The sequence below is a fragment of the Callorhinus ursinus genome, unplaced genomic scaffold (assembly GCF_003265705.2).
Source record: "Callorhinus ursinus isolate GAN/ISIS: 27379988/994484 unplaced genomic scaffold, GSC_fseal_2.0 scaffold2, whole genome shotgun sequence".
In the NCBI taxonomy this organism is placed as follows: domain Eukaryota; kingdom Metazoa; phylum Chordata; class Mammalia; order Carnivora; family Otariidae; genus Callorhinus; species Callorhinus ursinus.
Window position 1 is genome coordinate 16,674,508 of NW_027397064.1, and position 24,926 is coordinate 16,699,433.

Below are 24,926 nucleotides of genomic sequence, written 5' to 3' on the forward strand. Positions count from 1 at the left end.
TGGCATCCAAAAGGGAAACACTTTTATTGATACCTGAGACAAAGTGCAGGAGAAACATTCCTACCGACCATGGAGCCTGTCCCCTTGGGCCAGACCAGGCCAGGCGACATCTCTCAGCCTGCCCTTGAGCCGTGGGTCGTCTGGGGCCTCCCAGAGAAGGCCGCAGCCAGAGTCCAGAGAGAGAGCTTCCACAGCCATGGCTCCCGAGGCCAGAGCGGGCTTAGCAGGGAGGCCTCACCGATCAAGCTCTAGGGTCTCTTGGGTCACAGTCCGGAGTCCGATGGAAAACAACTCCTCCCAGGGCTCCCGGATCCAGGCCAGCAGGGCTGTCAGCTGCTCTGGACACACAACACGAAGGGCCCAGAAGCTCTCCAGCCGGGACACCTGGCAGAGCAAGTGGCAGTGAGGGGAGACTCGCGGAGGACCCGCCACCCCTCCTTGCCCCAAGGCCTGCTTCCTTCCCCAAGCCTGTGTCCCTCCACAGAAGACCGAGACTTTGAGCTTCTGAAGCACAACACCTACTGAAGGCACCCCCCCGCCCCACAGAAGGCTTCCACATTTACTATCTTGTTTCTTTAATCCACCCTGTTTTCTAGAACGTAAGTTCTGGAATCAACTCCAAGGAACTGGTTGGAGTTCAATTCCTGGATTGACCACTTGTGACCCAGGCAAACTGGCTAATGCCCCCAAGCCTCGGTTTCTCCACCTGTAATAGGCCTAAGGAGGCTGGGAAGAGCAGCGGGCTGGAACGTGGGCGCCCATTCAAATGCAAACGCCAAGCAGCCGCCGGTGGGTCACTGAAGGCCTCCCAGCTAACACAAGCTGGGCCCCAGGTCCGTGGGCTTCCACTGCTCCAACTGCCACCCTCTCTCCCTGCTGCTCCTCCAAACCCAGCAAGCCCCGCAGTTCCTCACGCCCCACTTCTGTGTTCCTTCCACCACAACTGCCCATCACAATTCCACACTGCCCCCCCACCTCTCTCTCTCACACATACCTCATCGTAGAAGACCAGCCGCAGGTCCCCTGGGGCCGTGCGATACAGCAGCACCGAGCTCAAGCTGCTGAGAGGCCACTGCTCCCTGACGTGCACAGAAGGGCCCAGGCCCGAGGGCAGGGGCATCTCAGAGGCTTCACCAGGTGCCGCAGGAAGAGCAGGCTCTGCCTGGGAGCCTGCAGGGTCTTCCTCTAACAGGTACAGGGTGGACAGAGTCACCAACAGAGACACAGGGCAGGTTGCAAGGCCTGGAGGGAAAGAGACAGGGCAAGGCCCAGAGTGGAAAGCCAGAGAGGAGCCCAGATCCCCGGGGCAGGCTCTCGGTGTCACTCGAGAGGGGTGAAACACACCTGCCAAGGTGGTCACAGAGCAGCCTGTGCCTCTGGAGGCCAGGACTCTCCCTTTTCCAAACTCCAGGCATCTCTAGCCTCCAAAACCTCTGAGGCCCAAGACAAAGGGAACCTGCCCCCAACCCAGCCCATGAGAAAGATCCGCTTGCCTCCTCTGACCGGATTAGGTGGAACAGACCCCAGCCCATCTGCTCCCCCTCACAGAAAGCCTGTACCCCAAAGCAAAGGTCTCTGAGGACCCAGGAAACCTGCTGGCCCCACTAAGAGAGGCCAGAAGACCGAGGCTGTCCCTGGGGTGTGCCTGAGAGAAGTCCAGATTCCAGAAACTGAAAATGCTACGAAGGCACAGAGAGGCAATGGGGGTACCTAGCCAGGGGCCTGGGGCAAGACAGAGGACAGAAGCCTCACCTTCTACCAGGAACACCCGAAGGTAGAAGAACAGAGGCGGCTCCGAGGAAGAGTCTCTCTCCAGCAAAGGCCTGGGGGGAACGCGTGGTCAGCCAGGGGGTAGGAAATACTGAGAGAGGCAGGGAGGAGGAACCAGGGCAAGAGGTGTGGGCATGAGGACAGGCCGGCCCAGGTGCTCAGGGCCCAACCGTGGCTGGGGCTTGCAGAGATGGCCCAGGCTCCGGGAGCGGCTGTCTGGCCACCAACCGCAGCCTCGACCTCCTATTCACTCACCAGAGGCGGTGCTTCGGGGTCACCTCCTCCTCTGTGGCACTGACACTGCTCCTCCAGCTGGGGGGCAGAGCCTGTAAGACATCTGGACAGAGCCAGCCGGGGACAGGGAACCTCAGAGACTTCATCTCTTCTATCCCAACCTCTCCACCTCTCAAGACCTTCCTGACTTCTAGATTTCAGAAACCTCTAAAGGGGATGAGTCCCATTACCTGTCTGTCTCCACTGTGGCTGCTAGACGCGGGCAGCTGTGACCCCTCGGTCCCCACCCGCCCTCCCCGTACCTCCCTTCCCTCTCTCTTCCCTCTCTCACCGGTGAGCTCATCTAGAAAGGCCCGGCAATGCTTGGCATCTCGGGGCAGCAGGACACAGCTGCCTGCCCCAGACGCCCACTCCAGCCGCAGGCTCTGTCCTGCCAGCCCCAGCTCGATGCCGCTCAGGTCGTGCAGGGGAACGGCCAGGGTTGGCTGCAGCCAGCTAGCTGGAGGCCCACTGTGGAGAGGGACGGCCAGAGTGGTGGCAAAGCGTGAGCGGCGTGAGACCCACAGGGAGCCCTGCCCTGTCCCTGACGGCCCCACTGGCTCACCATATCTCCCCTGTCACCTTCAACACATAAAGCCTACGGTCAGACACCACCACGAGACACACAGACTCCCCAGGGTGGCCTGCCAACACCAGTGGCACCTAAGGGGAAGAGGAAAGAAAGAGGGGACAAGGGAGGCGGCTGCTGGGCTGAGAGCAGAGTTACCACGGCCCAACCCTCCCCACTGCTCATGCATCCGGCCTTGCCCGCCACGCCCCTGCACCCTGACCCACAGGCGGGCTTGGCGGGTTTCCCTGCCTGGGATCGTGCCCCCTCCGACCCACCCTCCACACTCCGCTGGACTACTGTAAAACAAAACCAACTGCCACTCCCCTGCCTCCGGGGCTCCCGCGGCCCTTGGGATCAAGTCCAAACTCCCTGGCAGACACTTGAGGCTGCCCCTGAACTGGCCCCTGCCTGCCTCTTCAGACTCCTCCCAGGGCCCCTACCCCCTCCCCAGCCCACCCCCTGCTGCCCCGACAGCAACAGTTTCTCCCCACTAGCTAGCCCCTGTCTCAGGCCCCCAACACAGGTGCTGCTTCCTTTCCCCAGATCATCCCCCACCTTCTCTAGAACTCATCCTTCAAGCCCTGGATTAGATCTTAGATCGGCTCCCCAAGAAGGGGAGGCTCCGTCACTCAGGCTGGATCCAATGCCTCAGCCTAATTCCAGCACTTTCCTATCTCATAATCCTCGGGTTTCTCACACCAGAATACAAGACAGATGGCAAGACGGATTTACTCTAAATCCCAGTGTCTTGCAGATGCTAGGTGCTCGCAGAGGGACAAACACTGTGGACTTAAGAGTGGTGACAGGAGGCCCCCTTTGAATGCCAGGTGCTGGGCTGGGCAGCTGTCCGACATGGGCGCTCACTGACACACCCCATGAGGTAGGCATCACTATCCCCGCCGCGGAGCGCCGACAGGCTTTGCCATCAAGGACTGTGTCCGTAGCCACACTGAGGGACGGCGGGAGCTGAAACCAGGCGCCTGACCTGGGGCTTCCAGAGCCCCTGCGCTGACACAGTTTGCTGTGGGGGACACAGCAGGCACTCTGGCCGGGGGGGGGCGCAGGGCAGCACCAGGCTGGCACAGACCTTGAGGCAGCACTGGAACTCCTCCTGGGCATCAGCGAACACCTCGACATCCAGGAAGAGCCGGAGTCGGTGGTCCACAGAGCGGAGGCCGTGGCGCTCAGGGGCTGGGGGCGAGCCGTGGGCCGTCAGCCTGCCCGGGCGACCACCGCACTCTCCCACCTCCCCGAACACCACCTCGGTCCCGTTTCACCCCTACTCACGGGGACTGAGGCTCCAACTGTGGCGATCCTGGGAGACCGGCGCCTGAGATGGGGCCCCGTCAGCCCTGCTGCTATGGTCACTGGGGTCAGGAGGGTCACGGACAGCACTGGCCGTCTGCGAGGGAACTGGCGGCTGTTCATCCTGTCTGTGCTCCCTGTGGCTGGTTCCCAGGGACCGAGCCAGGAGAACCACATGATCACTACCACAGTTTGGACACACAGCAGGAGATTCTGGAAGGAAGGATAGGCACAGTCCCTGTGAACCCCAACACACAGCACCACAATCCCCCCACTGTGCTCATCATGCTCCCCACCCCCTCTCAGATTCACCTTGGCCAACATCTCCAGCTTCCTATGCTCCCCACCATTCCCAACACTCCCCTCCCCCCACTTCCTGGGCAGGCCAGTTAGCCAACCGCTCTCCATCCCAGTGAGGGAGGAGCAAACCAGACCCATGGCCCACGACCTCCTCAAAATATACTCCATCTTCTTACTTCAGGCCTTCTCAGAGAGAACCAAACTGCTCTGGTCCCCTCCCATAGCCTCGGGCTGTCATGTACTCTGAAGCTCCACCAGCCACGTGGGAAGGCCCCAAATCAACAGATGAGGAAGGCAGGGTGCCAGGTATGGGTCCAATTCCAGGCTCTGTCACTTAACAGCTGTCATCTAAGCAATTATGACAAGTCACCTAAGCTCTCTGAGCCTGGTTCCTCCTCTGTAACAGGAGTGATGACAGTGCCTGTCCTATAGGGTCGTCAGGATGGGTGAACGGATCAGGTAAAGAAAGAATCCAGGTTGGGGATTGGCAGCGAGAGAGGAAACACTCTGAGCAGCTACAATGGGCACATGCCGGACCCTCTGACGATAGGATTAAAAGTCTCTGGATCCCAATTTGCAAATGAGGAAAGCAAGGATCCAAAAAATGACACACCCGGGGGGCGCCTGGGTAGCTCAGTCGGTTGAGCACCGAGCTCTTGCTTTCTGCTCCGCTTGGGTCATGATCTCAGGGTCATGGGATCAGCCCCAAGTCAGACTTCACAGCCAGCGCAGAGTCCGCTTGAGATTCTTTTCCTCTCCTTCCCACTCTGCCCCGCTCCTGCTCATACACACACACTCTTGCACTCTCTCAAAATAAATAAAATCTTAAAAAAAATACTGGGGCACTTGGGTGGCTCAGTCCATTAAGTGTCTGCCTTTGGCTCAGGTCACGATCCCGGGATCCTGGGATCAACCCCCCTGTTGGGCCCCCTGCTCAGCGGGGAGCCCGCTTCTCCCTCTCCCTCTGCCTGCCGCTCCCCCTGCTTGTGCTCACTTGCTCTCTGTCAGATAGATAGATAAATAGATAAATTTTTTAAAAAGTCATACATTTCAGCACAAATGGTATCGAGAATATTTCTTTTCTCTTTAGAATCTTTAAAGACATTGCTTTTTGATCCACAGTGGAAAAAATCTCTCAATTTAAAGAACAGACTGTGAAAAGATGCATGAGGCACCACTTGATCTCAAGTAGCTTGGAAGGTCCGTCAAGGCAGGACAACCTCAGCCAACTCGCAAAGCATCTTACTCAACAGCCAAACATGCTCAGAGGACAGCACTACACCCGAAACTGCAGTGAAGGCTAAGGAACTTTTATGGAGTTTCTAAATTATCAGCCGAAGAAGTGGAAAAAGCCTGCAAGTTATGAAAAAATAATGAGTATGTTTCAACAGTTAAGAAGATTGTATTTCCTGACTTTTAGAGAGAAAAAAAAAAGGATCTAATTTCTTCTTTTGCTCCTGTCATTTTTTTCTTTTTAGCAAATCTATCAGAGAGACAGTTTTATTTTTCCTCCAGACAGAAGAGTTGGTCCCCACTTCTTCCTTCCCTGGGGTGCCCCCTTTGTATTCCCTCTCTCAAAGCCATCATCTCTGAAACGGTGGGAGTCCCATGGACAGAAGGTCAAGGGCAAGGCACATACCTGTCTTTTGGAACAGAGGCCTCCAGCCTTCTTCACTGTCTAATCCCAACCTGGGCTCCTCTGGCTTGAACTCATGGCCACAACGTAGACACTGGAGTCTGCCCCACAGCGGGTCTCTCGCTTCCCCAAGCTCATGCTGAGCCGTGGTGGCTGCTGGGGTCAACACGGCAAGCAGCTCCTGAAACAGGGTGAGACAGACACAGCTGTGAGCGGTGGACCCTGGCCCTCAGCCTTTCAGGCCTCCCCCGGTGCCCTGACCTTGCTCTAGGCCCCGTTACCTGGAGAGCTGCGTGGGCATCGGGCTCCAGCACCACATAGCGACGCAGCTGCCGGTCAGGGCAAATGTAGGAGAAGTGCAGAACAAGGACTGGGGCCCCAGGGAGCGGGTCTGCGCCCTGCGCACAGAGGGGATCCAAGAGATCTGGGTGATGCTGACAGTACAGAAGAAAATTGTAGCTCTGGATGTCATGAAAATGCTCTTAATGACATCCACGCTCTAGCTCAGCAGCCCTACTCCTCAGCTCAGCCTTCCAAGCTGTCTGGGGCCGTGCCTTCACCCCCCCAACTCCCCTGCTCTGCTCCAAGTACCAACGAGAGCCTGGGGGAAACCCGCGACCCAGCGCCTGGTACCCAACAGCTGTGCTGTCCCAAGTGGCTCCGGAAAAAGGCCCAGCACCTCTTCCAGGGCCCCTAATGCCGCCGCTCACCTCGAGCACTGCCTCGTGCTCGGTCTGAGGCTCAGGTTCCACCTCAGCTGCCTCCAGGCTCTGGAGCTCCAGCCGTGCCAGGGTCCGAGCTGCTTGGAGTTCCACCTCGAACAGGTGGCCGGAAGTGACCCGGAGAAAGCATTCCCTGCCCCGCACGCCCTCGGGCCCCTCCAGGGGACACACCAACATGGGGCGACACAGTTCCGCTGAGGAGAGACCAGGAGAGCAAGCCTGTTAAAGAAGTGAGAGGTATCCCCGACTCCGCCCCCCCATGGGGTGGCCCTCCATCCAGAAGGGGTCAGCCGCCCCAAGTGTGGGTTTTCCCAACTCGCCCGGATACACCGCCAGCACTTGGTCCGGTCTCCCTGGCAGCCACTGAATGAGCGCTCGGTGCTCACCTTCCACTTCATCCTGCTCCTCCACCTCGACTTCCTCCCGGGGCTCCGGCAGGAGCCTGACCTCCTCTGCCACTTCCTGCGGCGACTCCTTCTCTGGGGGTGGAGAGCCGGGCACAGACCCTGGGCTCAGGGGCAGTGTGCTGAGGGCAGGGGTCTCAGAGGTAGCCAGAACGGGGGTCCCGGAGGTCTCCAGGTGATTCCTATACTGCAGCCAGTCACAGCCAAACCGTTCCCGGAAGCTGTTCATGAGTTCAAGTTCCCGATGCTGCCGCACAAACCTCCCTGGGCCGGTGAGGGGTGCACGGTTTAGCAAGCCCGCGCCCTCACCACGACCCCCAACGACCCCAGCCTCTTCTGCAACTGCTCCCTGGGGTGAAGTCTAAAGGTGTGTGATGTGATGGAGGGTGGGGATCAGAGGGAGACTCAAGGCTTCCCCTCAACAGCACGTCCCAAAGCACGTTCTATGGAACGCTGTGCCCACGCACAAGTCGGAACCAGGCAGCATACGCTGCTGGGGAGATTAGAGATACACGGGAGCAAACTGGAGGTCCTGAGATGTCCTGGGGGGAAGACGCCTACTTAACTCTGGTTAGCCCAGCTTTTCCCATGAGATCCTTTCAGCAAGTGACCTCTCTACATCCCACACAATTCACGTTCCTTAAAAAACACTCTGGAAAACGCTGCCCAGGGGTGGTCTCCCTTTTCCTTAAACTAGAAAGGAGGAAAGCCTAAGAGGCCCTCTACAACGCTCTGCTCCACCTTACACAGAATCCCTCCTACCGAGAAGACTGGGGCCGGAGCCTGAAGACAGGACTTAGGGCAAGGGCAGCTGGGGCCGCAGAGGACTTTACCAGCTGGGGACGGGTCCAGAGTCCGGGGCTCTGGGTCTGTATCGCTGGGTTCCGAGATACTTGCTCGCCTCACACGGACTCGGCTCTGAAGGTGGACACAGGACCGATGCTCTAGAAGAGCCAGGGCCTCCCACCCTGCCGTCCGTGGCCACACCCCCAACGTAACCCAGAAAACCCCACCCACAAGCAAGGATGAGGCCTTTCTCTTCCCAGCCCATCCACAACCCAGAGCCCCCAGAAAGGGACCCAACCCCAAGCAAAGGTGGCCTAGGACACTGTTTACCTTAACCTTCCGGTGCAGATGCTGGGCTACAATGCCCCCTGAGGAGATGCTGTCACTCAAGTCAGGGCCGCCTGAGGTTTCAACAGTACTCCCCGCTGACCAGGGCAGAGGTGGGGCCGAGGAACCAAGCCCTGAGGATGTGGAGGTCTGGCGTATGACAACGGGAAGGAGAGCGAGGCTGGAGCCAGAGATGCACCTCCGCCCTACCAGGCTAGCCAAGGGATGGGCCCTACTTTGTAGCTGCCCAGAAAGACCCCCACCCTGGGACCCCTGCCATGTCCTCCCAAATCAATCCTGGATGGCCTACCCCCAGTGCTCCCCACATACTGACCTGAAAGTCAGTCAGTGACAAGACTTTCCCATCAAGAAGGAACTGAGCAAAGATAAAAGGGGAGGGGGTGTGTCGGTGGCGGGGTACCTGCCCACCCACCCAGGGGAGCCCTCCTAGCCCTGCAGGGACCAGCAGGCTCGGGGTGGGGGGGCAGCCTAACAAGAGGGGTGCCAGGGCTGCGGCCCCTCACCCAGGGCTGGGGTGGAGGGCAGATGACGGGGCAGGGGGTAGGACAGGCAGGGCAGGGAAAGCAGAGCGGACAGGAGATCACTCACACCGGCAGTGGCGTCCCTGGCGCGGGGTGACAAGTACTGGAAAGTGGCCGCTCGGTGCGCGGGGTGGAACCACAGAGGGTTCCCCTCCAGGTAGAGCTGAAGGGCAGGAAGAAGAGACTTGAGATGGGCCTCGGGCCTCCCTGTGTGAGGAAGGGCACTCACCAAATCAGCCTGGGGGGGAGGGGGAGGCGCAGAGCTGGCCCCCAGGTCCTGGAAGCGCTTAGGACACACCTGGCGGAGCTCAGCCAGCAGCCACAGCGGCGCCAGCTCCCTGTGGCCTTCCAGCAGGTTGTACGCCACATCCAGGTGCCGCAGGTTCCTCAGCTGCTCCAGGCCTGGGGTGGAGGCGAGCAGGGAGGAAGGGCATATGGCGGGGGGAGGCTGGTAAGAGCAGAAAGACCAGCCTGGGCACCTCAGACCTACCGGTAGGCCCGCCTAAGGCTCTGGATGCATGCGGGTCCCAGGCTGAGTCTCACACTGGCCCTCTACCCTCCATGTTCGCCCCACCCTCTCCTACTCCCTGGCCCCTCACACTCCCCACTCACCCTGCAGGCTCCGGAGCTCATTGCCTCGCAGTATCAGGGTCTCCAGAGCAGCGCCCGAGGGTCCCATTCTCGGCACCAAACGCAGGTGGTTATAGGAGATGTCCAGATGGCAGAGCTCAGACAAGTCCTGAAAGGGGGTGGTGACAAAGATTTTCTCCTTGACCAGACTCTAGCCGGGCTCCTCTGAGCCTTCTTTTCAAATAGGCCTCAACCTTAGCCTGTAAAGACTGCATACTCTCCACCATCCTCCACCCGCCCCTCACCAAACGTTAACAAAATTGAACAAATCCTAGCATAGTTCCTAATAGCTCAAGGCCATGTCCTTGGGAAGACAACTCCAGCCCCTTTACCTTCCCTCCTAGAAAAACCCAAGGCTGCCAGGAGAATTTAGTTTGTTCCAGCCAACAGCTGAAGACAGAACCCCTATCTCCCAGCCTCTGTAGGAAGGTAGGAGGCTAACTCTGGCAAGCCCCAGTTAGCAATCCGAGACCCAGACGGATTTCATATGGACCAACACCCCCTTCCTGCTTTTTGTAAATTTCCACTTCCTTGACTTCAGAGATTTAAAACTGACTAGTTCGGTCAAGGAAAGAATCTGCTCAAGTCCCTGCCTTCTCCCGCCCACTCCCTCACTATGCCTTTAAAACATCCAGTAATCTTGGGCGCCTGGGTGGCTCAGTTGGTTAAGCGACTGCCTTTGGCTCGGGTCATGATCCTGGAGTCCCGGGATCGAGTCCCACATCGGGCTCCCTGCTCAGCGGGGACCCAGAGCCTCATCTCTTCTCAGTCTGGCCCCCGCCACCATCCCCAAAGCCAGAGGTAGAGTGAAGGCTCTGAGCAGAATGGCCTTCCCTAGTTGCTGCCTGGTAGACTCCAGCTGTGTTTAAGGCCCGGCTCAGACAGACCCTAGAGGATTGCTTCTCACCCCTGCCACTCTTGACATTTGGAGCCACATAACTGTTCCTTATAACAGGCTGTCCCACGCATCGTAGATGGTTAGCAGCATCCCTCTACCCATTAGATGTCAGTAGTACCCCCAACATCCAATTTTGATCATCAAAGATGTCTCCAGACATTGCCAAATATTCCTTAGGGGACAAATCACCCACTGTCTCCTCCCCCCACTGGAGAAAGATTCCCTTTCCCAACTATTTGTTCCTGTAATATGTATATATAGTATATTGTATATTATATGCATATATATTGTACACACATATATACTATGTATATTGTATATACGTATATAGTATATATACTGTATATGTATATATGTGTAATATATATAGCATGTATTACATTACATGTATTACATATATGTGTAACATACATATATACATAATATATAAATATCTCCCTTTTATCTTTATTATTTCATCCTATTTCATCCTTTCTCTACCTGTCTCTTCTGGGGCAGATCTTATTTTCTCCAAGGCAAGGCTGTATCCTGAGCAATGTTACATCCCCAGCACATTGCACAGAGCTTGGCACAGAGCAGGTGCATAACAAGCCCAGTGGAGGGGCACCTGGGTGGCTCAGTCGTTAAGCGACTGCCTTCGGCTCAGGCCATGATCCTGGAGTCCTGGGATCGAGTCCCACACTGGGCTCCCTGCTCAGCGGGGAGTCTGCTTCTCCCTCTGACCCTCCCCCCTCTCATGTGCTCTCTCATTCTCTCTCTCTCAAATAAATAAATAAAATCTTTAAAAAATAAATAAATAAATAAATAAAACATCCAGTAATCTCTGCACAAATCGAATTTGAGTTTAGTTTATGCTAAAGTTTATTATAAATTAAAATGGTTCTACTACTGATTACATACCACAATAGCTTATTACTACCACAATAGCGTATTACTAAAATCTGTTCTCACCACAGTAACTACTATCCAACTTTGTCCCTGACAATAAGACTTGGAGAAGATTCTTCACCATCATCCCCAAGCTACCTTTTCTGAGCTAGATGCTAGGCTAAGTAACATCACACAACCTCCACGACCACTCTAATACCATAAAAGCCAGTACTCCTAGGATTTCTGCTTGACCAGTTAAGAAACTCAGAGCTTAGTTTGTCCCAAGTCACACAACAATTTAGGAGTTGAGATTTGAACACAGGCTTCTCTTACACTACAGCTTGAGTTCCCAAAGAGTACTGCCTCCAGGATGCAGCCCTACCTGGGGGAGGGTGGGGGACAGGTCCAGGAGAGAGGGTCACAGTGGAATGACCACAGACCCAAGTGGTGCCAGCCCCAACCAGCCTGCTCACACTCACCATCAGGAAGCCCTCGCAGTCCTGGACTCGATTGTGGCTCAGATTCAGGAAGCGCAGAGCTGACAAGAGACGCTGGCGGCGGGGGGAGGGGCGGGGATGGGAAAAGCAGCAGAGAATCAGACACCTCCAGGCAGCCAGCTGGCCCTCCTCCCTAAGGGCTCCCCTGTCTTTCCCCAAACCCCCTTCCCTCTGAGGCACTCACCAGGGAGCTGTCTAAGGAAGTCAGTGCGTTGTAGCTGAAGTTGGCAGAGAGCAGAGCCAGCCAGGGCAGGGCAGAGCAGAGGTCACCACCACAGGCTGAGAGGAGCTCCTGAGATAGGGTGCTCCATTACCTCCGCTGTCCCCTCCTCCCTGCTCCAAGCCACTGTCCCCCAGCCATTCATTTGTTCTCTATATACTAAGCTTCGTCTGCAGAGACAGACTGAAAGCAAGCCCAGGGCCCTGCCCCCAGGAGTCTGTTGTGGGGAGAATGCGGAGACAGATACGAGAATACCAAATACAAGATGGCAGGTGTGACCATAAACGTACAGACAGGGACACAGCACTACGGGAGCACAGCAGCGGGGGCAAGGACACTGTCTGAAGGGAAGCGGGAAGCAGGGAAGGCTGCAAAGAAGAGGGAACGGCAGAGCTTGGTCCTGTACGTCCCTCAGAACAGGGATCTGGGCCCAGCCCCCATCCTCCTTACCTCTAATGCCTGAATGCTCCTGCTGCAAATCAGGGTCTCCAGCTGGGAGTAGATACCACAGAGGCCACGGAGGCAATGAAGAGGAACACCTCGGAGCTGAGAGGGAGGGACAGAGAAAGGGAGGGAGGGAGGGAGACAGAATTTCACAAAAGACAGAGGCTTCACCTCACTTCCTTCTTTTACGGGGAGGGAAAAGATGACAAATCCAACTATGGTTCAGGGAAGCGTTAAACATAAGAGATGAATGCCACATTACTGCAGAGCGGTGGACACACTCAGGCCTGGCCTGCCCACCAAAGGGGGGCCATCTCTTTCCCCATTCCCAAAAGGTTGCCTCAAATTGGGCTTTGTGTGCCGGCACCCCCCAACACTCCATACCTCCAGCTGCCGAAGGGACTTGAAGGGAAAAATCTTGATGGGCCCAGGGAGGCCAGAACCAGGGATGTGGACCAGCTAAAAGAAAAAAACCTCATGTCACCGAGGCCAGCACACCTCCCTTTCCTTGGCCTCTCCCCACTCACACAGCCACCCACAGCCCTCACACCATCTCCATCTGGGCCCTGCAGACTTCTTGCACCCATGCCCCCACCCCCCCAGCTCTTGGGCTCGTCATACATCCTACTCCATTCCCACTGCAGCGACCTTGAGTGAAAGAGTTTTCTGCAGCACATCGAAGAGGAACTGAAGCTGGAGGATGACAGGGGAGTCGGCAGGGTGAGAAGGCAAAGCCACAAAGCCTGTCTGGCCAGGGCCCCATGGCCCCAGGTGCAGCTCAAATACGTGGTTCAGCTGCTGCAGGGTGGTGGTCAACAGGCTCAGCGTGCTACAGCCAGAAAGGACCACGTCACCTGCAGGGAAAGGGGCAGACAGGAAGCAGAACATAACAAAGGGGTCTTTCCCTTTATTCTGAGACTCTGTGACCCCAGGATATACCCACTCCAATCCATATGGTAGATCTCCCACTGCTGGGGTCATACTGTCTCCTCCCTGCTCAAAATTGTCTTCCACAGCTCCCCTCTATCTTCACAAAAAGTCCTAACTCTTCTGCCTGATGACAGGAGCTTGTGTTCACTACAGCCAACCAAATTTTCCAAAGTTTCTTTCACCATCTGTTCAAGAGAGTCTGGTTTATTCACGGTGCTGGGAATACAGTCACCTTGGTTCACAGATTCCTCATTTTCTGATACATTCCCTTCCACTCCGCCCAGCTCGAGACTATCCTCCTCCAGGCAGGCTTCTCAGTGTGTAACACTGCTGCCCTTTTATGCTATAATCACTCACTTTACGTAAAAGTTGGTTGGGTGTTTCACTTTTCTTTTAATTTTAAGTAAACTCTATGCCCAACATGGGACTCAAACCTACAACCCCGAGATCAAGAGTCGTGTGCTCCACCGCTGAACCAGCCAGATACCCCACGTACTTTACCTTTACTTCTCTGACTGCAAAAGTAATATGCACACTTATAGAAATTTTCAAACCATCCCAAAATGCACGTCATAGAAAGAATAACCACTCATTATAGCACTGAGGTATTATTCTCCATCTCCATGTTAAAACTGCTCTCTCTAATGAGACTGTCATCCTTGAGGACATTTTTGATCACCCTGGTACCCATCACTGCACCTAAAAAGTACAGGTATGAAGTAGGCATAGAGAAATATTTTTTTACTATTTTTTTAAGACAACGATAGAGCCGAAACATGTTACAAAAATATTACAGAGAGGTACCCTATATTCTTCACCCAGTTTCCCCCAATGTTTACATTTTATGTAAATATCAAAGTCAGGAAACTGATATTAGTATGTACCTATAGTTCTATGTCACTTTTTTGTCATTGGTGTGGATTCCTATAACCAACATCACAATCAAGATACAAAACTATTCCATTACCATAAAAATCTCTTGGTACCTCTTATAGTCACACACACACACACACACACACACACACACACCATCATCCCTAACCCCTGGAGCACCAGGTCAGATTTGTGCTGAACAAACTGTTAAACCCTACAACCTTACATGAAAGATGTTCTGTGTGCTAGACACTAAGGATAGATGCAGACAGGGTTCAAAGACTCTCCCCACCCTCAAAGAGCCTCTTAGTGTAGAAAAGATAAAATACTACACAGTTAATAAAACAAGCCAGAAAGTAAAACTGCTCTTGGGCGCCTGGGTGGCTCAGTCGTTAAGCATCTGCCTTCGGCTCAGGTCATGATCCCAGGGTCCTGGGATCGAGCCCCATAGCAGGCTCCCTGTTCCGCGGGAAGCCTGCTTCTCCCTCTCCCACTCCCCCTGCTTGTGTTCCCTCTCTCGCTGTCACTCTGTGTCAAATAAATAAAATCTTTTAAAAAAAAGAAAGAAAGAAAGAAAGTAAAACTGCTCTAAAAAGAGATTCCACAGACACCACCAATGGGAGTAAGGAGTACAGAGTGTGGGCAGGCGGCTAACATCAATCGGGTGGTATGTGGCAGACAACTTTGTTACCTCATTTAAACTTCATCAGAATCTCCTAAAGAGAAGCACTACTGACCACTCCTTAAAGAGATGGAAATTAGGGCTTGGAGAAGAACACTGACTGAGCTTATATAGATGGTAGGAAGCTGCTACTTCTGTCTGATCTGAAATCAGGGCTTGTTCTACCACAACTAATGTCAACCACACATTGAACCACTGTGGCTCCACTGTGCCCAGGAATGGAGAGAAGAAACTGTAGTAACAATAGCTACCAATTTTGAGCCCTTATGTATTATGCAAACATTGTCCTAAATGCTTTACATGGGTTAAAATTAATCCCCACAACAAACTTTTGAGTTAAGTACAATCGCTATGCCATTTTCCTGCTGTGGAAAACTGAAGCTCAGAAAACTTAAACAACTTCGCCACGTCTGGAAGAGTTGGGATTCCAACCCAAGTGCATCTGACTCCAAATCTCGTGCTTTTAACTATACTAAGTGCCTTGCCACAGAGCAATGATTATGCCAGTCCCAGGTCTCCAGAGATTTACAGCCAAGTAAAGATCACTTTCCTCTGAGAGTTTCAGAGAATGCACTGAGGAAGTGGCACTGGAGTTGGGTCTCGAAGGATGGCTAAGGTGTGAAATGTCAAATGGAGCCTGCAAGCAACAGCACCAGAGAAAATAAACTTCAGAGGAGTAGAAAAACAATGAATTGACGCTCGAACCCTCGTAACCTTAAACAGCTGTAACTCTATGTTTCCTATGGGGGGGAGTGTCTCTGGAAGGCAAGGTGCACCCCCACCTTGCCCCAGCCCCAGATCAACCGTATATCCGCTCACCCGACTCCCGCAGCAGCCCCGCGAGCTTCCACACCAGGGAGTCCCGCTGGGCGGTCGTCATGGCCACGGGACGCTGGGGGCGGAGCCTGGGAAAAGAGGAAGCGGAAGAGCCTCAGGTGGGGGGGTGGTACCAAAACCCCAGGACGTCCGCGCAAACGAGGACTCGCGAGGAGAAAAAAGTGAGAAAGAGAGCGAGGAAGAGCATCCTCCCGAGTACCCTTTCGAGGAGCGTAAGGCCTGGCCCCCCAGACTGACCTCCTGTGTGCTCCTCCCACCAGCTCTGCAGTCCGGCACCTATCAATAATGGCCAGGAAGTCCCGCCCCGGAAGGAAGGCGGGTAGGAGGGACAACCGGAAAGCACGGCTGCGCTGCCGGAAGTCACGACCTAAGTCGTGCTTACGTGTCTGACGGGGGCGGGGACGGCTTGGTGCGGACAGGGCGGTCCCCCGGCAGTCGGTCCTGCTGGGGCCCGAAGTTGGGCCCCGCCGTCCCTGCCCCCTCCCCCCCGCCCGCCTTGTGGGCCCCGCTCAGCGTGGGTCTCCCGCTCGGCTCGCCAGGGCCCCTCCAGGCCTGTGAGGAAAACCTGACTCGTTGTTTACAGACTGGGCGGGGAAGCGCTGTTTGGAGCAATGCGATTTTCTCTCAGGGAGGAAAGGACTCGGCCAAAGCGAACACTCGTTTTCCAATTAAAGGAAAGCGTGTTCGCTACATGAAGTTTTTTGGGTATCTGCTGAAGGAGCTGGGGCTTGCCAAGATGCCACCTCTGGAGTTATCGTGACACTTTTTCCTTAATGTCCCTCCAAACTCATTGTTCTTTTTTCCTTCACTAGTGTCAGACTCACGTTGCGATTGGTAATGCCTCACGTGTATCCAGTCTTTTGCTCTTTGTGTTTCCTTCCATAACCCCTGAATCCAAAAATTGTTATTCCGGGTTTGAAAATGAGAAAGCATGTTCACAGAGGCGAGGTTCCCTGCGAAGGTCGTTCAATTAGTAACCAACTTCGTCAAGACTGCCAAAGTTTCCTGGTTCCAAGTTCCCGTTGTAGCTTTGACCTGGCTCCCAGTCAAAAAAGGAGGCCAACTGCTGAACTAGATTACATAAAGAAAAATATAGTTTCTCCTTGCAACAGGACTAGGGGCAGCCCTTCCCCAAGCCAGTCCCTGTCCAAGCGTCAACTCCCTACCCCACCGCCTGCTGCCCTCTGTCTAGGTTCTCCCTCCCACCGCTCCCCTGAAATAAAGTCTGGTACCCCGAAAAAAAAATGTCTTTTAACAGAATTTGGTTTTAAAGGAGAGTTTGTTTTTTTTTAGTAAGTGCCTTTTCTACAGAGGGAAATCACAATGAATCCTATGCCAGTTGAGGGTGAGAATATAGTTATCTTTATCTCAAGTTGCAAAATTTGAAGGATCTTATTTTCTACAGTCAAAATATTTGAAATGGCAATTTATGACCCTAAACCACACAATTTAGCGTTTATGGGATACTCTGTGATCTGAGCCAAAATGAAGTAAGTAGAAGCCCATCGTGAACAGCAAAGCAGTAGGGGCTCAATATATTTCTGTTGAATTATTATCCCAGAGCAGTGATGATTGTTGGTCCTTGTTTATCAATCACCTGGAACTAGGAAGGGAGGGTTCTCCCATACCATTTCTGCCAACTCTAACCCTCTTAGGCAAGAAGAGACAGATTGTTTTGAAATTCCTGGCATTACAGAGCTTTGAAATCTGTTTCAGGAGTGTCTACCCAGCCGGTAGATTCTGAGAATTGCTCCATTCATATGGATAGACCCTGTAGCCAGATTTGCTCTACATCACTCTGCTTCCCCAGAAATGTGAAAGTGGGACAAAGAGAGCAACAAAGAAAGATACAGAGGGAGAGGAAAACATCTACTCAGAGAAGCAGCACAAAGAAACTAATCAGTTGTTTCCAGGCCCCCTTGTGAGGCGCACTCCTCCTTCTGCCTTCAGGCTGCAGAGGAGGCCTTGGCCACCTTCCAAAGAATTCCCACCCAGCTTTTTTTTTTTTTTGCCTAAGAGTGTATCTCTGTAAATTGCTACCATAAGAACATTGACTAAGAAATAATCTTTTTTAAAAAATTAAAGTCTGAAATGGAAAAAAAAAGGATCCCATTCGCTGAAACAGGAAAAGAAAGAGAGAGAGAGAGAGTATACACCTGGAACATTTTGAGAAATATATGAAGAAAACCAGAGAACTTTAAGGACATTAACAATGACCTAAATAAATGAAAAGTCAAAATGTTCCTGATGAGATTTGATATTATAATGATGTCAGTTTAATGCAATTTCCATCAAAATCCCGATGGGGAGATTTTGGAACCTAACAGGTTGATTCTGAAATTCCTCTGGAAGACTCACATGAGCACAGCCAAAACATTTTGAGGGAAAAAAAGAGTAAGAGGCACTAATAGGGGCCTTGCTTTAGCAGTAGCAAAATGTCCTGTAAAGAAAGCAGCAGTAACCACAGCAGCATGGTACTGACAAAGAGATAGACAAAAACGGTTAGATCAATAGAGCACAATACAGGAATAACCATGATTACATGGATTTTTTTTTTTTTTTTGCTATATGTGGTAAATTGACTTTAATGACACAAATAATGAGTTGTTCAATCGTTTGAGGACAATGAGCTGCCCAAAAATAAAAAATGCTTTGGGGCACCTTCCAAGCATATGATTAAAACCTCCCAGCACAGCACAGATCTGGTATTAGAGAGGTACAGCTCATCCACCTCAGGCTCCACTGCCATGTTAATTGTGTGAGGAGAGCGGTGAAATGTAACCAGCTACCACTGGTAGCACCCCAACTCCTTTCATTTCCCTGAGGTAGCCTCTGCAAAATGCTTGTGATCAACGGGGTAAGGAAAGGTGAGCTGGTTACCAGCTTAAGCAGCAGGGGTGGAGTTCTAGAAGGAAGGAAAGAATCTTCATACAAGAATGACCAAGTCAGAGGCACCCGGGTGGCTCAGTTGGTTGAGGGGGGTCCGACTCAGGTGGTGATCTGGGGGTTGTGAGATCCAGCCCTCCTCAGGCTCCACCCTTGGCGGGGAGTCAGCCTGAGATTCTCTCTCTCCCCTTCTGCTCCATCCCCCCACAACACTGGCGCTCTTTCTCTCCTTCTCCCTCTCTCTTTAAAAGAAATTAATAAAATATTTTTAAAAAAAAATGACATGGCACCTGAGTGGCTCAGTCGTTAAGCGTCTGCCTTCCGCTCAGGTCATGATATCCGGAGTCCTGGGATCAAGCCCCACCTTGAGCTCCCTGCTCTGCAGCAAGCCTGCTTCTCCCTCTCCCACTCACCCTGTTTGTGTTCCCTTGTTCCCTCTCTGGCTGTGTCTCTCTCTATCAAATAAATAAAATCTTTAAAAAATAACAATTAATTTTTTTAAAATGACATGGGCGCCTGGCGGGTGGCTCAGTCGATTAAGCATCTGCCTTCGGCTCAGGTCATGATCCCAGGGTCCTGGGATAGAGCCTCCCATCAGGCTCTCTCCCCATCAGGGAGCCTGCTTCTCCCTCTCCCTCTGCCTGCCGCTCCCCCTGCTTGTGCTCTCTTTCTCTCTGCCAAATAAATAAATAAAATCTTAAAAAAAAAAAAAAAGTCAGCTACCAGAGAATACAGACGTCAGAGTCCTGGTCCCGCTTGCTTCTGATACCTTTGGAGTATGCAGGCCCCTAGACTGTTGCCCACAGGAGAACAGAAGTAACAGTTCCTTATTAAGACATGAGCCATCATCTTAGATCCGGACCTCACTGCTGAGGTGCTCCAGCCTCCTGCAGCAGACCAGATGATGCAGACCTAAGGATACCTCCAAAATGAAAAGTTCACGCTTGAAATTGAGTTGTGGGTCGGGAGGGTGAAATTGGATGATCTACTTGTTTCATTAACTAGGTATCTTCATGGAATGGGAAAGGGGGGCAAATGGAAGAGAATGAAGAGGTGTGAATTATCACCTGCAAAAACAGAGTTGTGTTAGAGGAGTTTGCGCTCTAGGGGCGTCCATGTGCCTGGTACGTACAGCCCCAGGACCCAGTGGTCAGAGGCAGTTCTTGCCACATAAGTTACCACACATTGATTCTCTTGGCTCTGCTACCAGACCTAGCCACAAAAGACTGCCCAGGAATTGGCCTGGTTACCAGAATCAAACATATGGAAAAAATCAGCAGCATTACAGGAGATCTGGCATGAGAACACTGCATTAGACTGTGACCAAGTGAGCCCATCAGAGCCTGGCTCCCAGAGAGACTGAACACAAGGCACACGAAGGGAAAGCCAGAGAAGCAGAAGCCAAGCTCAGCTTGGGATTAGAGAAGCCAGGGCCTGAGAATGGCTGCCTGAAAAGGAAGCAACAAAATAAGAATATCCCAGTGACCCAGCAACAGCTCGGAAAGCCCAGCCTGGGGGATTTTGCAGTTCTGCAGAAAATGAACTGAGGGAGTCCCTGGGTGGCTTTAATAGTAAACCCAAGGTCATCTGAGAGTGCCTTTAATTATTTTCATTGCCTCTCCTGGAAACCTCTGGGATCATAAGAGAAGGGGTTTCAGAAGTGCTGTAAGAAAGATGGGGACCTTGTGGTTCAAGGAAGAGATGAACCAAAAGCTACGTCCCTCACTCAAGCTGCTTGGGAAAGCACAGAAGCCAGCTGGGGAATGGGGATGGAGGCAGCTGGGAGAAGAGAGGAAGGCAGCAGGATCCTGGAGAGCAAGAAGGCCTGTGGGCAAAGTCGGGTACATATGTGACCCATGTCTTCCATCCCAGTTCTTCCTGCACACAGGGCTGGAGAGGGGAGGGCCATGGTCCACAGCAGGGGAGGAAGCTGCAAGTGTAATAGCATAACACCTGCAATGGGGGACAAGGAAAACCAAGAAAAGTTGTGATCAAAGGGCTTCAGGTGTCCAGGGCCTGGGGAAGGGGAAAGGTACTGGCTGCTTTGCAATCTTACTTCAAAAAGTGAGAGCAGCGGGGCACCTGGGTGGCTCAGTCATTGGGCGTCTGCGTTCGGCTCAGGTCATGATCCCAGGGTCCTGGGATCGAGTCCCGCATCGGGCTCCCTGCTCCGCGGGAAGCCTGCTTCTCCCTCTCCCACTTCCCCTGCTTGTGTTCCCCTCTCTCGTTATGTCTCTCTCTGTGAAATAAATAAATAAAATCTTAAAAAAAAAAAAAAGTGAGAGCAGCCTTTCATTCTCTCATTCATTCCACAAACATTGACTGAGCCCTGACCGGGTGCCAGATCCTGTACTGGATTCCCAGGAAATAAAGGAGACAACAGTATGGCTCTTGTTCTCTAGAAGCTGGTGGTACAGTAGAAGGACAGACACCCACAATCACATTTCAACATTGTGTTCACTTCCTGTTGTTGCTGTAACAAATTACACCCAACTTAGTTGCTTAAAACAGCACACATTTGTTATCTTACAGCTCTGAAGGTCGGCAGTCCTAAATGGATCTCACTGGGCTAAAATAAAGGTGTGGGCGGGCGGTGTTCCTTTCTGGAGGCTCCAGGGCAGAACCTGTTTCTTGTCTTTTCCAGCTTAAAGAGGCCACCCACTTTCCTGGCCCCTTTCTATCTTCACCCCCAGCGGTGGCCAATTGGGTTTTTCATCTGACACTAACTCTTCTTCCTCCCTCTTCCAGATTTAATAAGGCCCCTTGTGATTACATCGAGCCCACCCAGATAATCCAGGATAATCTCCATATTGTAAGGTCGGCTGTTGGGCAACTTTAATTGCATCTGCAATCTTAATTCTCCCTTGGTATCTAGCATAACATTTGCACAGTTTCCAGGGATTAGGACACAGACATCTTGGGGGAAGGGAGGAGGCCTTTTATTCTGCCTACCATCAACATGATGAGTGTTATGGTATAGATAGTTCCAGTCCCAAATTGCAAACAGAATACATGCTGTAGCCTCTCCCTTCCATCCCAGCTGATTAGAAATGAAAACATACAAAAGATATAAAAATAAGTAATATAGGGGCGCTTGGCTGGCTCAGTTGGAAGAGCATACGACTCTTGATCTCGAGGTTGTAAACTCGAGCCCCACATTGGGTGCGGAGATTACTTAGAAATAAAATCTTAAAAAAAAAGTAATATAAATTCATAATCACCCTGGACAACAAGGAGAACCCTTGGTGGACCAGAAGCCATGAGAATTCCCTGAAAGCTGGATGGTGGGTAGGAACTGGTCAGAGAAGAAAACCATGGCCCAAAATGTGCAGAGCGATCGACTGACAGCCGCAGGAGTTGGAAACAGCACCAAAATCACTCCAAGGCTCAAAGAGGGTGGATCCTCTGGGAGCTTTGGGGCTCAGAAGTCACCAACAAGGCACTGATGACTCAGGGTGCCAAAATAGGCAGCATCAAGCATGTTAATCACCCCACACTCCCCCTTCTTGTCTCCTGGGGTCGAGAAACTCCAGCAAGCTACCTGCCTGCAGGTGAGAGCAGTAGATATGAGATCATTAGGTGAAAGAAAGGACCTTGTTCCTCATGGCTGGTGACACCTAGGAGGAAGAGGAAGCACCATTTGTAGAACATGAGCGGCCAAAATACACCCCCATCAGTATATGCCTCCAGCCAGTTATTGACAGTATATCACAACATGCACTATGCCATTGTCTCATCCCCCTTTTTGCTAAAGAGCATAGAAATGGAGAGCGCAGTCTAACAGGAAATCTCAGATAAAAGCTGAGTTTCTAATGAGCAATTACCAAACATAAGAAGAAAATCAACATCCTGAAAGAGCTATCAAATCCAGCGTAGAGAAGAACTTTCACACAGTGAAATCGCTCATAGAGCAAGAACAGGACTTCAGAATAATTATAACATTCTTGGAGGCAAAAAGATAATACATGCATTTAAAAAAAAATTGAACATGATTATGAAACAACAAAAACCCCTCAATAGAACCACCAAAATGGGCACTGTTTTTGTATCACGCAGTACAAGACAAAATGCGAACATGATTATTCATGTACTTATTTCATATTCAAAATATGAGAAATTGAACATGATTATGAAACAACAAAAACCCTTCAATGGAACAACCAAAATGAGCAATATGTTTTTGTATCACACAGTACAAGACAAAATACAAACATGATTATTCATGTACGTATTTCGTATTCAAAATAGGAAAAATTGAACATGATTATGAAACAACAAAAACCCCTCAACAGAACAACCAAAATGGGCAATATGTTTTTGTATCACACAGTACAAGACAAAATACGTTGAAAGGAAAATCTAAGATATATAGAGGACCAATCTAAAACTTTTGATATCAGCTAATAAGAGTTCTCAAGTAGAGGGGTGCCTGGGTGGCTCAGTGGGTTAAGCGTCTGCCTTCAGCTCAGGTCATGATCCCAGGGTCCTGGGATCTAGCCCTGTGTTGCGAGCCCCATGTTGGGCTCCATACTCAGCAGGTACTCTGCTTTTCCCTCTCCCTCTGGCCTTCCCCCCCACTCTCTCCCTCTCAAATAAATAAAATCTTTAAAAAAAAAAGAGAGAGTTCTGAAGTAGAAAATACAATGTGAGAGGAAGTTTTTTTTAATTTATTTTATTTAAATTCAATTAAAGTATAGTGTATTATTAGTTTCAGAGGTAAAGTTCAGTGATTCATCAGTTTTATATAACACCCAGTGCTCCTTACATCATGTGCCCTCCTTACTGCCCATCACCCAGTTACTTTATCCCCCCCCACCCCTCTCTCCTCCATCAACCCTCAGTTTGTTTCCTTTTTTTTTTTTAAGATTGTATTTATTTATTCGACAGAGAGAGAGCACAAGCGGGGGGTGGGGGGAGCAGCCAACAGCAGGAGAGGGTGAAGCAGACTCCAGCTCAGCAGAGAGCCCAACTTGGGGCTCTATCCTAGGACCCTGGGATCAGGACCTGAGCTGAAGGCAGATGATTAACTGACTGTGCCACCCAGGAGCCCCTCTCAGTTTGTTTCCTATAGTTAAGAGTCTCTTATGGTTTCTCTTCCTCTCTGATTTCATCTTGTTTTATTTTTCCCTCCCTTCCCTTATGATCCTCTGTTTTGTTTCTTAAATTCCACACATGAGTGAAATCATATGGTATTTGTCTTCCTCTGACTGACTTATTTCGCTTAGCGTAACACCCTCTAGTTCCATCCACATCGTTGCAAATGGCAAGATTTCATTCTTTTTGGTGGCTGAGTAATATTCTGTTGTATATAGATATCACATTTTCTTTATCCATTCATCTGTCAATGGACATCTGGGCTCTTTCCATAGTTTGGTTATTGTGGACATTGCTGCTATAAACATTGGGGTGCATGTGCCCTTTCAGATCACTACATTTGTACCTTTGGGGTAAATACCCAGTGGTGCAATTGTTGGGCTGTAGGGTAGCTCTATTTTCAACTTTTTGAGGAACCTCCACACTGTTTTCCAGAGTGGCTGCACCAGCTTGCATTCCCACCAACAGTGTAGGAGGGTTCCCCTTTCTCTGCATCCTTGCCAACATTTCTTGCTTCCTGACTTGTTCATTTTAGTCATTCTGATGGGTGAGAGGTGGTATCTCATTGTGGTTTTGATTTGTATTTCCCCGATGCCAAGCAAGGTTGAGTGTTTTTTCATGTATCTGTTGGCCATTTGTATATCTTCTTTGGAGAAATGTCTTCTGCCCATTTCTTGACTGGATTATTTGTTCTTTGGGTGTTGAGTTTGACAAGTTCTTTATAGATTTGGATACTAGCCCTTTATCTGATAAGACATTTGCAAATATCTTCTCCCATTCTGTCAGTTGTCTCTTGCTTTTGTTGACTGTTTCCTTTGCTGTGCGAAAACTTTTTATCTTGATGAAGTCCCAATAGTTCATTTTTGCCTTTGTTTCCCTTGCCTTTGGACACGTGTCTAGCAAGAAGTTGCTGCAGCCAAGATCACAGAGGTTGCTGCCCATGTTCTTCTCTAGGATTTTGATAGATTCCTGTCTCAAGTTTAGGTCTTTCATCCATTTTGAGTCTATTTTTGTTTTGTGGTGTAAGGAAATGGTCCAGTTTCATTCTTCTGCATGTGGCTGTCCAATTTTCCCAACACCATTTGTTGAAGAGACTGTCTTTTTTCCATTGGACATTCTCTCCTGCTTTGTTGAAGATGAGTTGACCACAGAGTTGAGGGTCCATTTCTGGGTTCTCTATTCTGTTCCATTGATCTATATGTCTGTTTTTGTTTTGTTTTGTTTTTTTTGCCAGTACCATACTGTCTTGATGATTACAGCTTTGTAATACAGCTTGAACTCCAGAATTGTGATGCCACCAGCTTTGGTTTTCTTTTTCAAACTTCCTTTGGCTACTTGGGGTCTTTCTGGTTCCATACAAATTTTAGGATTATTTGTTCCAGCTCTGTGAAAAATGTTGATGGTATTTTGCTAGGGATTGCATTGAATG

The 24,926-nt window shown here is 51.2% G+C and overlaps 1 protein-coding gene and 1 pseudogene across 3 annotated transcripts; one reads left to right on the plus strand and one right to left on the minus strand.

The window, feature by feature from the left end:
* STK11IP (serine/threonine kinase 11 interacting protein) lies at window positions 1-15,814 on the minus strand. 3 transcript variants are annotated; one of them, XM_025891009.1, is made up of 25 exons: window positions 15,755-15,814; window positions 15,500-15,585; window positions 12,844-13,049; window positions 12,580-12,654; window positions 12,202-12,297; window positions 11,716-11,823; window positions 11,514-11,585; window positions 9,249-9,375; window positions 8,935-9,038; window positions 8,704-8,799; window positions 8,429-8,470; window positions 8,098-8,244; window positions 7,815-7,899; window positions 6,964-7,245; window positions 6,566-6,771; window positions 6,137-6,253; window positions 5,859-6,036; window positions 3,902-4,132; window positions 3,702-3,805; window positions 2,609-2,706; window positions 2,336-2,514; window positions 2,026-2,107; window positions 1,753-1,823; window positions 995-1,242; window positions 1-384 (listed from the first exon to the last, which is right to left on the minus strand). In XM_025891009.1, the coding sequence occupies exons 2-25, from the start codon at window positions 15,558-15,560 to the stop codon at window positions 235-237; spliced, it is 3,165 nt and encodes a 1,054-aa protein (XP_025746794.1). In that variant the 5' UTR covers window positions 15,561-15,585; window positions 15,755-15,814; the 3' UTR covers window positions 1-234. The 3 variants fall into 3 exon arrangements, with proteins under 3 accessions (XP_025746794.1, XP_025746789.1, XP_025746800.1); XM_025891004.1 differs by having other exon boundaries at window positions 6,137-6,289; XM_025891015.1 differs by lacking the exon at window positions 11,716-11,823 and having other exon boundaries at window positions 6,137-6,289.
* The window catches only part of LOC112836444 (UBX domain-containing protein 2B-like), a 12,599-nt pseudogene continuing 3,231 nt past the window's right edge, over window positions 15,559-24,926 (plus strand).